The sequence below is a fragment of the Pongo pygmaeus genome, chromosome 12 (genome assembly GCF_028885625.2).
Source record: "Pongo pygmaeus isolate AG05252 chromosome 12, NHGRI_mPonPyg2-v2.0_pri, whole genome shotgun sequence".
Classification (NCBI taxonomy): domain Eukaryota; kingdom Metazoa; phylum Chordata; class Mammalia; order Primates; family Hominidae; genus Pongo; species Pongo pygmaeus.
The window spans coordinates 28,642,007-28,655,357 of NC_072385.2; the positions used below are offsets into that span (position 1 = coordinate 28,642,007).

The 13,351-nt window shown below is 37.9% G+C and overlaps 1 protein-coding gene across 15 annotated transcripts in view; it reads right to left on the reverse strand.

Annotated features, from left to right (window-relative positions):
• TSGA10 (testis specific 10) overlaps window positions 1–13,351 on the reverse strand; it is a 169,502-nt gene that overhangs the window by 16,704 nt on the left and 139,447 nt on the right. For all 15 annotated transcript variants that reach the window (XM_063649195.1, XM_063649199.1, XM_063649197.1 and 12 more), the window contains 2 exons: window positions 12,860–12,964; window positions 12,528–12,677 (listed from right to left, as the gene is read on the reverse strand). In XM_063649195.1, the coding sequence (XP_063505265.1) occupies window positions 12,528–12,677; window positions 12,860–12,964 (255 nt within the window). The remainder of the gene's footprint in view (window positions 1–12,527; window positions 12,678–12,859; window positions 12,965–13,351) is intronic.

The following is a 13,351-nucleotide window of genomic DNA, read 5'->3' on the forward strand; positions in this document are numbered from 1 at the left end:
GTCAAATTGTCCTTGTTTGCAGATGACATGATAGTATATCTAGAAAACCCCATTGTCTCAGCCCAAAATCTCCTTAAGCTGATAAGCAACTTCAGCAAAGTCTCAGGATACAAAATCAATGTGCAAAAATCACAAGCATTCTTATACATCAATAACAGACAAACAGAGAGCCAAATCATGAGTGAACTCCCATTCACAATTGCTTCAAAGAGAATAAAATACCTAGGAATCCAACTTACAAGGGATGTGAAAGACCTCTTCAAGGAGAACTACAAACCACTGCTCAAGGAAATAAAAGAGGATACAAACAAATGGAAGAACATTCCATGCTCATGGGTAGGAAGAATCAATATCATGAAAATGGCCATCCTTCCCAAGGTAATTTACAGATTCAATGCCATCCCCATCAAGCTACCAATGACTTTCTTCACAGAATTGGAAAAAACTACTTTAAAGTTCATATGGAACCAAAAAAGAGCCCACATCGCCAAGTCAATCCTAAGCCAAAAGAACAAAGCTGGAGGCATCACACTACCTGACTTCAAACTATACTACAAGGCTACAGTAACCAAAACAGCATGGTACTGGTACCAAAACAGAGATATAGATCAATGGAACAGAACAGAGCCGTCAGAAATAATGCCACATATCTACAAGTATCTGATCTTTGACAAACCTGACAAAAACAAGAAATGGGGAAAGGATTCCCTATTTAATAAATGGTGCTGGGAAAACTGGCTAGCCATATGTAGAAAGCTGAAACTGGATCCCTTCCTTACACCTTATACAAAAATCAATTCAAGATGGATTAAAGACTTAAATGTTAGACCTAAAACCATAAAAACCCTAGAAGAAAACCTAGGCATTACCATTCAGGACATAGGCATGGGCAAGGACTTCATGTCTAAAACACCAAAAGCAATGGCAACAAAAGCCAAAATTCACAAATGGGATCTAATTAAACTAAAGAGCTTCTGCACAGCAAAGGAAACTACCATCAGAGTGAACAGGCAACCTACAAAATGGGAGAAAATTTTCGCAACCTACTCATCTGACAAAGGGCTAATATCCAGAATCTACAATGAACTCCAACAAATTTACAAGAAAAAAACAAACAACCCCATCAAAAAGTGGGCGAAGGACATGAACAGACACTTCTCAAAAGAAGACATTTATGCAGCCAAAAAACACATGAAAAAATGCTCACCATCACTGGCCATCAGAGAAATGCAAATAAAAACCACAATGAGATACCATCTCACACCAGTTAGAATGGCAATCATTAAAAAGTCAGGAAACAACAGGTGCTGGAGAGGATGTGGAGAAATAGGAACACTTTTACACTGTTGGTGGGACTGTAAACTAGTTCAACCCTTGTGGAAGTCAGTGTGGCGATTCCTCAGGGATCTAGAACTACAAATTCCATTCGACCCAGCCATCCCATTACTGGGTATATACCCAAAGGACTATAAATCATGCTGCTATAAAGACACATGCACACGTATGTTTATTGCCGCATTATTCACAATAGCAAAGACTTGGAACCAAGCCAAATGTCCAACAATGATAGACTGGATTAAGAAAATGTGGCACATATACACCATGGAATACTATGCAGCCATAAAAAATGATGAGTTCACGTCCTTTGTAGGGACATGGATGAAACTGGAAATCATCATTCTCAGTAAACTATCGCAAGAACAAAAAACCAAACACCGCATATTCTCACTCATAGGTGGGAATTGAACAATGAGAACACATGGACACAGGAAGGGGAACATCACACTTCGGGGACTGTTGTGGGGTGGGGGGAGAGGAGAGGGATAGCATTGGGAGATATACCTAATGCTAGATGACAAGTTGGTGGGTGCAGCGCACCAGCATGGCACATGTATACATATGTAACTTACCTGCACATTGCGCACATGTACCATAAAACCTTAAGTATAATAATGATAATAATAATAATAATAAAAGAAAAAAAAAATAAAAAAAAAAAATAAAGCAAAACTCAAATCCATACTGTATATAAGAGATACACTTAAAATGCAGTTACTCAGAAAAGTTAAAAATAAAAATATTTACCATGTAAGTAGAAACAACAAGAAAATAGGAGTGGCAACTCTAATACCAGACAAAGTAGAGTCCAGCAAAAGAAAAAAATCTAAATGCATCAGAAAAGGACACTTCATAAAAGCCACATTCCATGATGAAGAATGACAGTTCAGAATATCAATGCAACAAATAAAACAGCAAACCACCTATATAAAGCAAAATTTAGAGGATATGGAAAAAGAAATTAAAACATACTAATAATAGGAGACTTTAGAATACCACTCTTGATTTAAAACAGGTCAGATGAACAAATATTAAACAATGATATAAAAGATCTGCAAAAAATGAAAAAGTGGAGGTATTTACACCACAGAAATTGACAAGTGCTACAGATCAGGGCCTCCCCCTCCTCTCCTTTGGAAAGCCAGTTTACCAGCACGCCACTGAGCTATCCCTATAGAATTAAAAATACCACATAGCCTCTATAATTAAATAGTGTGGGACTGCACATGAATAGGCAGATCAATGGAATAGAAATAGAAAGTCCAAAAAGAGATATGAATGACTGGGACAAAGAGTCTTTTAAATCAATGATCTTGCAACTGGATAGTCGGTTGGAAAAATAAAATTAGATCCATTTCTCAAACCATACATAAAATAAACTCCAAATGAATAAGATATCTAAATGTAAAAAGTAAAACTATACAAGTACTAAAAGAAAACATTCCTCTACTATCTGGGGAGAGAGAAAGATTTGCTAACTATGAATAGAAATCCAGATGCATTAAAGGAAAAGGTTTAAAATCTGACTACACAAAAATAAAAACTCTTTATAGAGAAAAAGGCAATACAGTAAGATTAAAAGACAAATGACAAAAATGTGAGAAAATATTTGTAGCATATATCACCAATAAAGAGATAATTTCTGAAATGTACTAAAAATTTTTTTAACAAAAAGATCTAAAGTCCATTAGAAAAATAGGCGAAGAAATGAATAGCTAATTCCCAAAAAGAGATATAATAATAGCCCTTAAACCTATGAAAAGATATTCAACTTCACTCACAATAAGATCAATGCAAATTAAAGCTACACTGAAATACCATTTCTCATCCACCACAGTGGCACAAATTCAAAAGCTTGACAGTGTGTTCTATTAGTGACGCTGTGGGGAAACAGTACTTTCACACATTGCTGAAGGGACTGCAAAATGGACGGGAATGTGGCACTGTCTAACAAAACTACATGTGTATTTACCCATTGACCCAGCAATCCCACTTCTAGGAATTTATTCTGAAGATACTGCAACAACATGAAAATATATATGTACAAGATTATTCATTACAGCCTTGTTTGTAATTGCAAATTATTGGAAACTACCTAAATGTCCAAGTTTAGGAGGTGGGTTGCATAACTATGGTACATCCATACACTGGAGTAGTGTGCACCTGAAAAAAAGGAATAAGGAGAATCTATATGAATCAATATGGAGAGATTTCCAGGTGATAGTGTTAAGTGAGAAAAGCAAAGTGCAAAGAAGCATGCTACTTTTTGCATAAACAAAGAAAGATATGTATCTGTGTATCATTAGCACAAAACCACAAAGAAAGGGGGTGGAGGCATGGCTGATGGGATGGAAGGCATAAAGAGAAAGTGACACTTCTCTTAGTATTATTTTTTGCAGAGTGTTGACCTTTAAAAGCATGCTAATCTACATATTCAAAAATAAAATTAAGTTGAGGAAAAAACTAGGAAGTGGAAATATGAAAAATGAAAGCAAATTGAAACAAATGAATCCAATGTTACTTACAATGAATACCATGACCAAAATAAAAGATGGAAAAAAATTAATCCAAATAAGTTACAAACTCAGTATTTAACTATATGCTCTTAAGACTTGGGCAAGGTAGCGTACAGGCATAAGAAGGAAGAACTGCAAACAGATTCTGAACTTTTAAAAAGTTGGCCTGTTCAGGAGATCGAGACCATCCTGGCTAACATGGTGAAAACCCCGTCTCTACTAAAAATACAAAAAATTAGCCGGGCATTGTGGCGGGTGCCTGTAGTCCCAGCTACTCAGGAGGCTGAGGCAGGAGAATGGCGTGAACCCGGGAGGCGGAGCTTGCAGTGAGCCGACATCGCGCCACTGCACTCCAGCCTGGGTGACAGAGCGAGACTCTGTCTCAAAAAAAAAAAAAAAAAAAAGTTGGCCTGTTTATTGTGGTGACATCGGTGAAGAAATTTTGAAACTATTGTAAATGTATTCTGGGATTGAGCAAATTAGTAACTACATTGATATTGTTGAGTAAACATGTTAATGTTGAGCCAAGGTTCTCACTGTGGAAGAAAGAACATATATATAAGTAATGGAAGAAAGCAAGGATGAAACCTGTGGGCATGGTTTGGAGTTTTGGTTATATTTTTAAATGAGCCTCTGTGAGTGTGTGTGCAAGTGTGTGTGTCTGTGAAGAAACATGCAAGCATGTGAGCACATGAGCCACCACATGTGTACATAAGAAAACAAATGGGGTAAAATTTTTTAAATAGTGAGTATGGGTAAAGGGCATGTAGATGTTCTTTGTATTCTTATTTTTGGAACTTTTTGAAAGTTTGAAATTGTTTCCAAATAAAAAGTTTTTATGAAATTTGTGATACATAGAAATATATCTAAAATATTTTCCTCTGAAAAACAAGCTGATTACTTTCCTAGAACGTATAAATTTTGTGGTGCTATAATAACCAATGTTTTGTAATTAAATGAAAGAAGTTAATGTTGTAGAAATAAAAAGGAAATCAAACTCTTAAAATACAATTTATGGGGCAGGTGGAATATGGCAGAAAGGAGACAGGACTAATGTGCAGCTCCCACATGGAAGGACAGAACAGTGTTAGAGACTCATACTGTGATCTTTTGCTCCAAGATTCACTGTAGGAATATACCAGGAAAACCAAAAGAATTCACATATCCTTCGAAAGAAGTGGCATGCTGCTGCCAATTCCATGAAACAGGTGAAAAACTGAGTTCCCAAAGTGTGAGACGGAAGAAAACCTACCTTCGAACACGTCCCCACTGGGGAATCTAAAAATCCACATCACGGGAGAAAAATTTAACCTTATCTAGAGATGAAAGGGATTTATGGAGTCACGTAAAGTATAAAAGTAGAAGTAGCAGCAGGAAGTGCCTTGCAAGCACTCTCAGTCTCCAGCTAGAGCCCAGGGAAGCCAGCAATGACTATCTCACAGGTGTCCTTGGGAAGGCAGCCAGCAGAATTGGGGAGGGGTCACAGAGTGAAGGAAGCTCCCAACTGAAATTGGTAGTGGTTTTGACTGGGCACAAATTTTCTTGAGCAGAGTCCAGGGGGCGAGTGGAAGCTGCTGCAGATAGGAGCCGGGGCAAGAATAGCCAGACAGGGAAGGGCCAGCTTCAAATGTTGTGCTTGCTTTTTCAGTGGGGTAGCTCATGGCCTGGGGCAAAATCTGAACAAGGCACTGCAGGAGTGAGGCTGGCCTTGCCAACTACATGGGAGCTGGGCGAGGCCTCTTGCTACTGGCTATTCCCCACTTCTCTGGCAAACTGTAGATACAGCAGAGGTGGCCAAGATCCCCTCTATAACATAAGCCCATTGGCCTGAGAACCATACCCCCATCCCCCAAGGTGGCTGTGGCAAGCCCTGCCCAAGGAGAGTCTGAGCCCAGACCTACCTAACCATGCCCCGACCTAAAGTGATGCATCACTTTCCTGTCACCTTTACTAGAGCAGGTACTGGTATCCATGCTGTTGCCAGGCTATAGTACAGTGGTGTAATCTCTGCTCACTGCAACCTCCGACACCCGGGTTCAAGTGATTCTCCTGTCTCAGCCTCCCAGGTAGCTGGGATTACAGGCATGTGCCACCCACCTCGCTAATTTTTGTATTTTCAGTAGAGACGGGATTTCACCATGTTGGCCAGGCTGGTCTTGAACTCCTGACTTCAAGTGATCTGCCCACCTCGGCCTCCCAAAGTGCTGGGATTACAGGCATTAGCCACCATGCCCTGCCGAAGAGAGGTCTTTAGAATTGGCCCAATCAGACAAAGACAAAAAAGAATTTTAAAAAATGAACAAATCCTCCAAGAAATTTGGGATTATGTTAAATGGCCAAACCTAAGAATAACTGGTGTCCCTGAGGAAGAAGAGAAATCTAAAAGTTTAGAAAACTTATTTGAGGGAATAATTGAGGAAAGCCTCCCTGACCTTGCTAGACCTCCTCCCTGACCTCTAAATGTGCCTCTGCGAGTGTGTGTGTGTGTCTGTGAAGAAACATGCAAGCATGTAAGCACATGAGCCACCACATGTGTATATAAGAAAACAAATGGGGTAAAATTTTTAAAATCATGAGTATGGGTAAAGGGTTTGGAGATCTAGACCTCCAAACACAAGAAGCTCAAAGAACACCTTGGAAATTCATTGCAAAAAGATCATCACCCAGGCACACAGTCATCAGGATACCCAAAGTCAAGACAAAGGAAAGAATCTTAAGACCTGTGAGACAAAAGCATCAAGATAAACTATAAAGGAAAACCTATCACATTAACACCAGATTTCTCAGCAGAAACCCTACAAGCCAGAAGGGGTTGGGGTCCCATCTTTAGCCTTATGAAACAAAATAATTGTCAGCCAAAAATTTTGTATCCAGCAAAACTAAGCTACATAATGAAGGAAAGATAAAGTCATTTTCAGACATGCTGAGAGAATTTGCCGCTACTAAACCAGCACTACAAGAACTGTTTAAAGGAGTTCTAAATCTTGAAACAAAACCTCAAAATACATCAAAATAGAAGTTCCTTATGACATAAATCTCACAGAGCCCATAAAACAATAACACAGTGGGGGAAAAAAACACCAAAACAAGGTATTAAGGCAACAACTAATGTGATGAATAGAACAGTACCTAACATCTTAATACTGATGTTGAATGTAAAGAGCTTAAATAGTCACTTAAAAGATATGGAATGGCAGAATGGATAAAAATTCACTGACTAAGTATCTGCTATCTTCAAGAGACTCACCTAACACATAAGGGCTCACATAAACTTAAGGTTAAGGGGTGGAAAAAGATATTCCACGCAAATGGAAAGTGAGCAAGAGTAGCTATTCTTACATCAGACAAAACAGACTTTAAAGCAACATCAGTAAAAAAAGAAAAAGACGGACATTATATAATGATAAAAGGAATAGTCCAAAAGGAAAATACTGCAATTCTAAATATATATGCACCTAATACTGGAGCTCCCAAATTTAGAAAACAATTACTATTAGACCTAGGAAATGAGATGCACAGCAACACAATAATAGTGGGAGACTTCAGTACTCCACTGACAGCACTAGACAGGTCATCAATACAGAAAGTCAAAGAAACAATGAACTTAAACTATACCCTAGAACAAACGGACTTAACAGGTATTTACAGAACATTCTACCCAACAACTGCAGAATATAAATTCTTTTCTTCAGCACATGGAACAATCTCCAAGATTGAACATATGATAGCACACAAAACAAGTCTCAATAAATTTAAGAAAATCAGATTTATATCAAGTATCTTCTTTTTAAATTTATTTTTGTAATTTTTTTGTCTCATTTTCATTCAGTTCTGCTCTGATCTTTGTTATTTCTTTTCTTCTGCTGGGTTTAGGTTTGGTTTGTTCTTGTTTCTCTAGTTCCTTCAGGTGTGACCTTAGAGTGTCTATTTGTGCTCTTTCAAACTTTCTGATGTAGGCACTAAATGCTATGAACTTTTCTCTTAGTACTACTTTTGGTGTATCCCAGAGGTTTTGATAAGTTGTGTTTCACTACTATCTCTCAGTTCAAAGAAGTTTTTAATTTCCATCTTGATTTCATTGTTGACCCAAAGATCATTTAAGATCAGATGATGATGATGATGATGATGATGATGATGATTATATTTATTATTAATTTTTTTGAGATGGAATCTTGCTCTGTTGCTCAGGCTGGAGTGCTGTGGCGCAATCTCGGCTTACTGCAAGCTCCACCCCCTGGGTTCACGCCATTCTCCTGCCTCAGCCTCCCGAGTGGCTGGGACTACAGGTGCCCGCTACCATGCCCGGCTAATTTTTTGTATTTTTAGTAGAGACGGGTTTTACTGTGTTAGCCAGGATGGTCTCAATCTCCTGATGTTGTGATCTGCCCGCCTCAGCCCCGCAAAGTGCTGGGATTACAGGCATGAGCCACAACGCCCAGCCTGAAGTATCTTCTTAAACCACAGTGGAATACAACTGGAAATTACCTCAAAACTATAAAAATACATGGACATTAAATAATCTGCTCTTGAGGCAGGGTGCGGGGGCTCATGCCTGTAATCCCAGCATTTTGGGAGGTGAAGACAGGCGGATCACTGGAGGTCAGGAGTTCAAAATCAGCCTGGCCAACATGGTGAAACCCTGTCTCTACTAAAAATACAAAAATTAAGGCTGGGCGCAGTGCCTCATGCCTGTAATCCCACCACTTTGGGAGACTGAGGCAGGCAGATCACCTGAGGTCAGGAGTTCAAGACCAGCCTGGCCAATATGGTGAAACCCTGACTCTACTAAAAACACACAAAAAAATTAGCCAGGCATGGTAGCGGACATCTGTAATCTCAGCTACTTGGGAGTCTGAGGCACAAGAATCGCTTGAACCTGGGAGGTGGAAGTTGCAGTGAACCGAGATTGTGTCATTGCACTCCAGCCTGGGCAACAGAGCGAGACTCTGCCTCAAAAAAAACATAAATATAAAAATAAGCCGGGCATTGTGGCGCATGCCTGTATTCCTAGCTACTTGGGTGGCTGAGGCAGGAGAACTGCTTGAACCTGGGGAGCAGAGGTGGCAGTGAGCCGAGATCATGCCACTGCACTCCAGCCTGAGCAACAGAGAAAGATTCCATCTCAAAAAAATTAATAATAGTTATCATCATCATCATCATCTGATCTTGAGTGATCTTTGGGTCAACAATGAAATCAAGATGGAAATTAAAAACTTCTTTGAACTGAGAGATAATAGTGAAACAACTTATCAAAACCTCTGGGATACACCAAAAGTAGTACTAAGAGAAAAGTTCATAGCATTTAGTGCCTACATCAGAAAGTTTGAAAGAGCACAAATAGACACTCTAAGGTCACACCTGAAGGAACTAGAGAAACAAGAACAAACCAAACCTAAACCCAGCAGAAGAAAAGAAATAACAAAGATCAGAGCAGAACTAAATGAAAATGAGACAAAAAAATTACAAAAGATAAATCAAACAAAAAGCTGGTTCTTTGAAAAGATAAACAAAATTGATAGACCACTAGCGAGATTAACCAAGAAAAGAAGAGAGAAGATCCAAATTAGCTCAATGAGAAATGAAACAGGAGATATTACAACCAATACCACAGAAATACAATTCGAGGCTACTATGAACACCTTTACACACACAAACTAGAAAATCTAGAGGAGATGGATAAATTCCTGGAGATATACAACTCTCCCAGATTAAACCAGGAAGACATAGAAACTCTGAACAGACCAGTAACAAGTAGAGAGATTAAAACAGTAATAAAAAAATTGCCAATAAAAAAAGTCCAGGACCAGATGGATTCGCAGCTGAATTCCATCAGACATTCAAAGAAGAATTAGTACCAATCCTATAGAACACTATTGCACAAGACAGAGAAAGAGGGAATCCTCCCTAAATCGTCCTATGAAGCCAGTATCACCCTAATTCCAAAGCTAGGAAAGGACATAACAAAAAGTGAAAACTATAGACCAGTATCCCTGATGAACATAGATGCAGAAGTCCTCAACATCAAACTTGCTAACTGAATCCAACAGCATATCAAAAAGATAATACACCATGACCAAGTGAGTTGCATACCAGGTATGCAGCAATGGTTTAACATATGCAAGTCAATAAATGTGATAGACCACATAAACAAACTTAAAAACAAAAATCATGTGATCATCTTAATAGATGCAGAAAAAGCATTTGACAAAATCCAGCATCGCTTTATGGTTAAAACCCTCAGCAAAATTGGTATAGGAGGGACACACACTTCACACAGATAGGTAATAAAAGCTATCTATGACACACCCACAGCCAACATTATACTGAATGGGGACAGTTGAAAGCATTGCCCCTGGGAACTGGAACAAGACAAGGATGCCCACTTTCATCACTTCTATTCAACATAGTATCTGAAGTCCTAGACAGAGCAATCAGACAAGAGAAACAAATAAAGGGCACCTAAATCAGCAGAGTCAAACTATCACTGTTCACTGATGATATGATCATATACCTAGAAAACCCTACAGACTCATCCAAAAAGCTCCCAGATCTGATAAATGAATTCAGTAAAGTTTCAGGATACAAAATTAATGTGCACAAATCAGTAGCACTGCTATACACCAACAGCAATCAAGCTGAGAAACAAATCAATAACTCAACTCCTTTTACAATGGCAGCAAAAAACAAACAAACAAACAAACCAACAAAAACACCAACTTAGGAATATACCTAATCAAGGTGGTGAAAGAATTCTACAAGGAAAACTACAAAACACTGCTGAAAGAAGTCACTGATGACACAAACAAATGGAAACACATCCCATGCTCGTGGAGAATCAATGTTGTAAAAACGACCATACTGCCAAAAGCAATATGCAAATTCAATGCAGTTCCAATCAAAGTACCATAATCATTCTTCACAGAACTAGGAAAACAATCCTAAAATTCATATGGAACCTCAAAAGACCCCACATAGCAAGACTAAGCAAAAAGAACAAATCTGGAGGCATCACATTACTTGACTTCAAACTATACTACAAGACTATAGTTATCAAAACAGCATGGTACTGATATAAAAATAGGCACATAGACCAATGAAACAGAATAGAGAACCCAGAAATGAAGCCAAATACAGCCAACTGATTTTTGACAAAGCAAACAAAAACATAAAGTTGGGAAAGGACATCTTATTCAACAAATGGTGCTGGGATAATTGGGAAGCCACATGTAGAGGACTGAAACTGGATCCTCATCTCTCACCTTATACAAAAATCAACTCAAGATGATCAAAGACCTAAATCTAACATCTGAAACCATAAAAATTCTAGAAGATAACATTGGTAAAGGTCTTCTGAACTTTGGCTTAGGCAAAGATTTCATGACCAAGAACCCAAAAGCAAATGAAACAAAAACAAATATAAATAGATGGGACTTAGTTAAACTAAAAAGCTTCTGCACGGCAAAAGAAATAATCAGTAGAGTAAACAGACAACCCACAGAGTGGGAGAAAATCTTCCCAAACGTGCATCTAGCAAAGGACTAATATCTGGAATCTACAAGGAAGTCAAACAAATCAGCAAGAAAAAAACAAAACAAAACATAATCCCATCAAAAAGTGGGCTAAGGACATGAATAAACAAGTCTCAAAAGAATATATACAAATGCCCAACAAACATATGAAAAGACGCTCATTATCACTAATTATCAGGGAAATGCAAATTAATACCACAATGAGATACCTACCTTACTCCTGCAAGAATGGCCACAATTAAAAAATCAAAAAGCATAGATGTTGGCATAGATGTGGTGAAAAGGGAATGTTTTCATTTACACTGCTGGTGGAAATGGAAACTAGTATAACCACTAAGGAAAACAGTACAGAGATTCCATTTAGAACTAAAAGTATAACTACCATTTGATCCATCTATCCAACTACTGGGTATCTATTCAGAGGAAAAGAAGTCATTATATGAAAAAGATACTTGCACACGCATGTTTGTAGCAGCATAATTTGCAACTGCAAAAATATGGAACCAGCCTAAATGCCCATTGACCAACAAGTGGATAAAGAAAATGTGGTATAAATATACCAGGGAATACTACTCAGCCATAAAAAGGAACGAAATAATGGCATTCATAGCAACCTGGATGGAGTTGGAGACCATTATTCTAAGGGAAGTAACTCAGGAATGGAAAACCAAATATCATATGTTCTCACTTTAAGTGAGAGCTAAGCTATGAGGATGAAAGTTATAAGAATGATACATTGGACTTTGGGGATTCAGGGGGAAGGATGGGAGAAGAGTGAGGAATAAAGGAGTACACAATGGGTACAGTGCACACTGTCTGGGTGTTGGAGGCACCAAAATCTCAGAAATTACTGCTAAGGAACTTATCTGTGTAACAAAAAACCACCTGTTCCCCCAAAACCATGGAAATAAAAAAATATATAATTTATGCAAACAGATAAAATATTAGATCTTTCACTTTAGTATAATATATACAATTCTAATTTAATTATCAAAATCCTGTATTTTATATCAATATATCTTGGTAATCATGTTTAAATATCACTATTAAAGATAGACTACTGAGTTTCCTTATTACCCCAAATGTTCACTATATTAGATACTGCTATTTGATCTCAAGAGAATGGATCCTTAAACAGACTCACTCTTCTAATGATCGATCTAGGCCTCGGTCAGGAGATCGATGGTGAGCACGTTCTGGTGAATGACATTTTGTATTTGGCTTCATTGTAGAACTCATATGATAAGCATTACTTGAATAATTTTGGCGGCGAAGTTCTTGTACGGCCCTCTCCCTAAAGCAAAATAGTGATGCTTTAAATTTTATATCCAGCAAAATTATTAAAACATAAAACTAGCTCAATTCATACTTGAAAATCTAACCACCATGAAAGAACTAAAACCTCTTGTTACCTAAGAAACAATGCTTTCCATGCTGAAAAGCATTGTTTTTGAGCTTGCATAGAGATAAACTTACCTTTCAAAGCGCTCTGTTCCTAGTTGTCTTTTGGTAATGTCTAAATCAGCTTCCAATTGTGTGACAACATTTCTGAACTGGGCCACATCTCTACTCTGGATGGCCCTGTTTAAAAGAGGATAAGAGTTATAGTTGACTAAACTTAAAATATGGCTATGATTCTGGGGTACATTAAACCATATTGATAGTGGTTTCTCAGCTGGATCCAAATCACATTGTGATTTTTATGGCCAGATTTATTAGTAGATCTAAAATATGCCCATGTTAGACATGGTAAGTATGCAGAGTAGCCTACTTGAAAAGCCTAAGCAATCCCAGTCCCATTTAATTAGTTAATCCTTCTCTGTTTCAGTTTCCCTGTTTGAACATATTATACATCATCTGTCTATACTACTTACTATAAATTGTTTTTTATGTAAGTACTTAGAGGTATTATATAAAGTAGTAGTATGATCAAATAATTAACACCGGAATTCACTAGCTCCATGATTA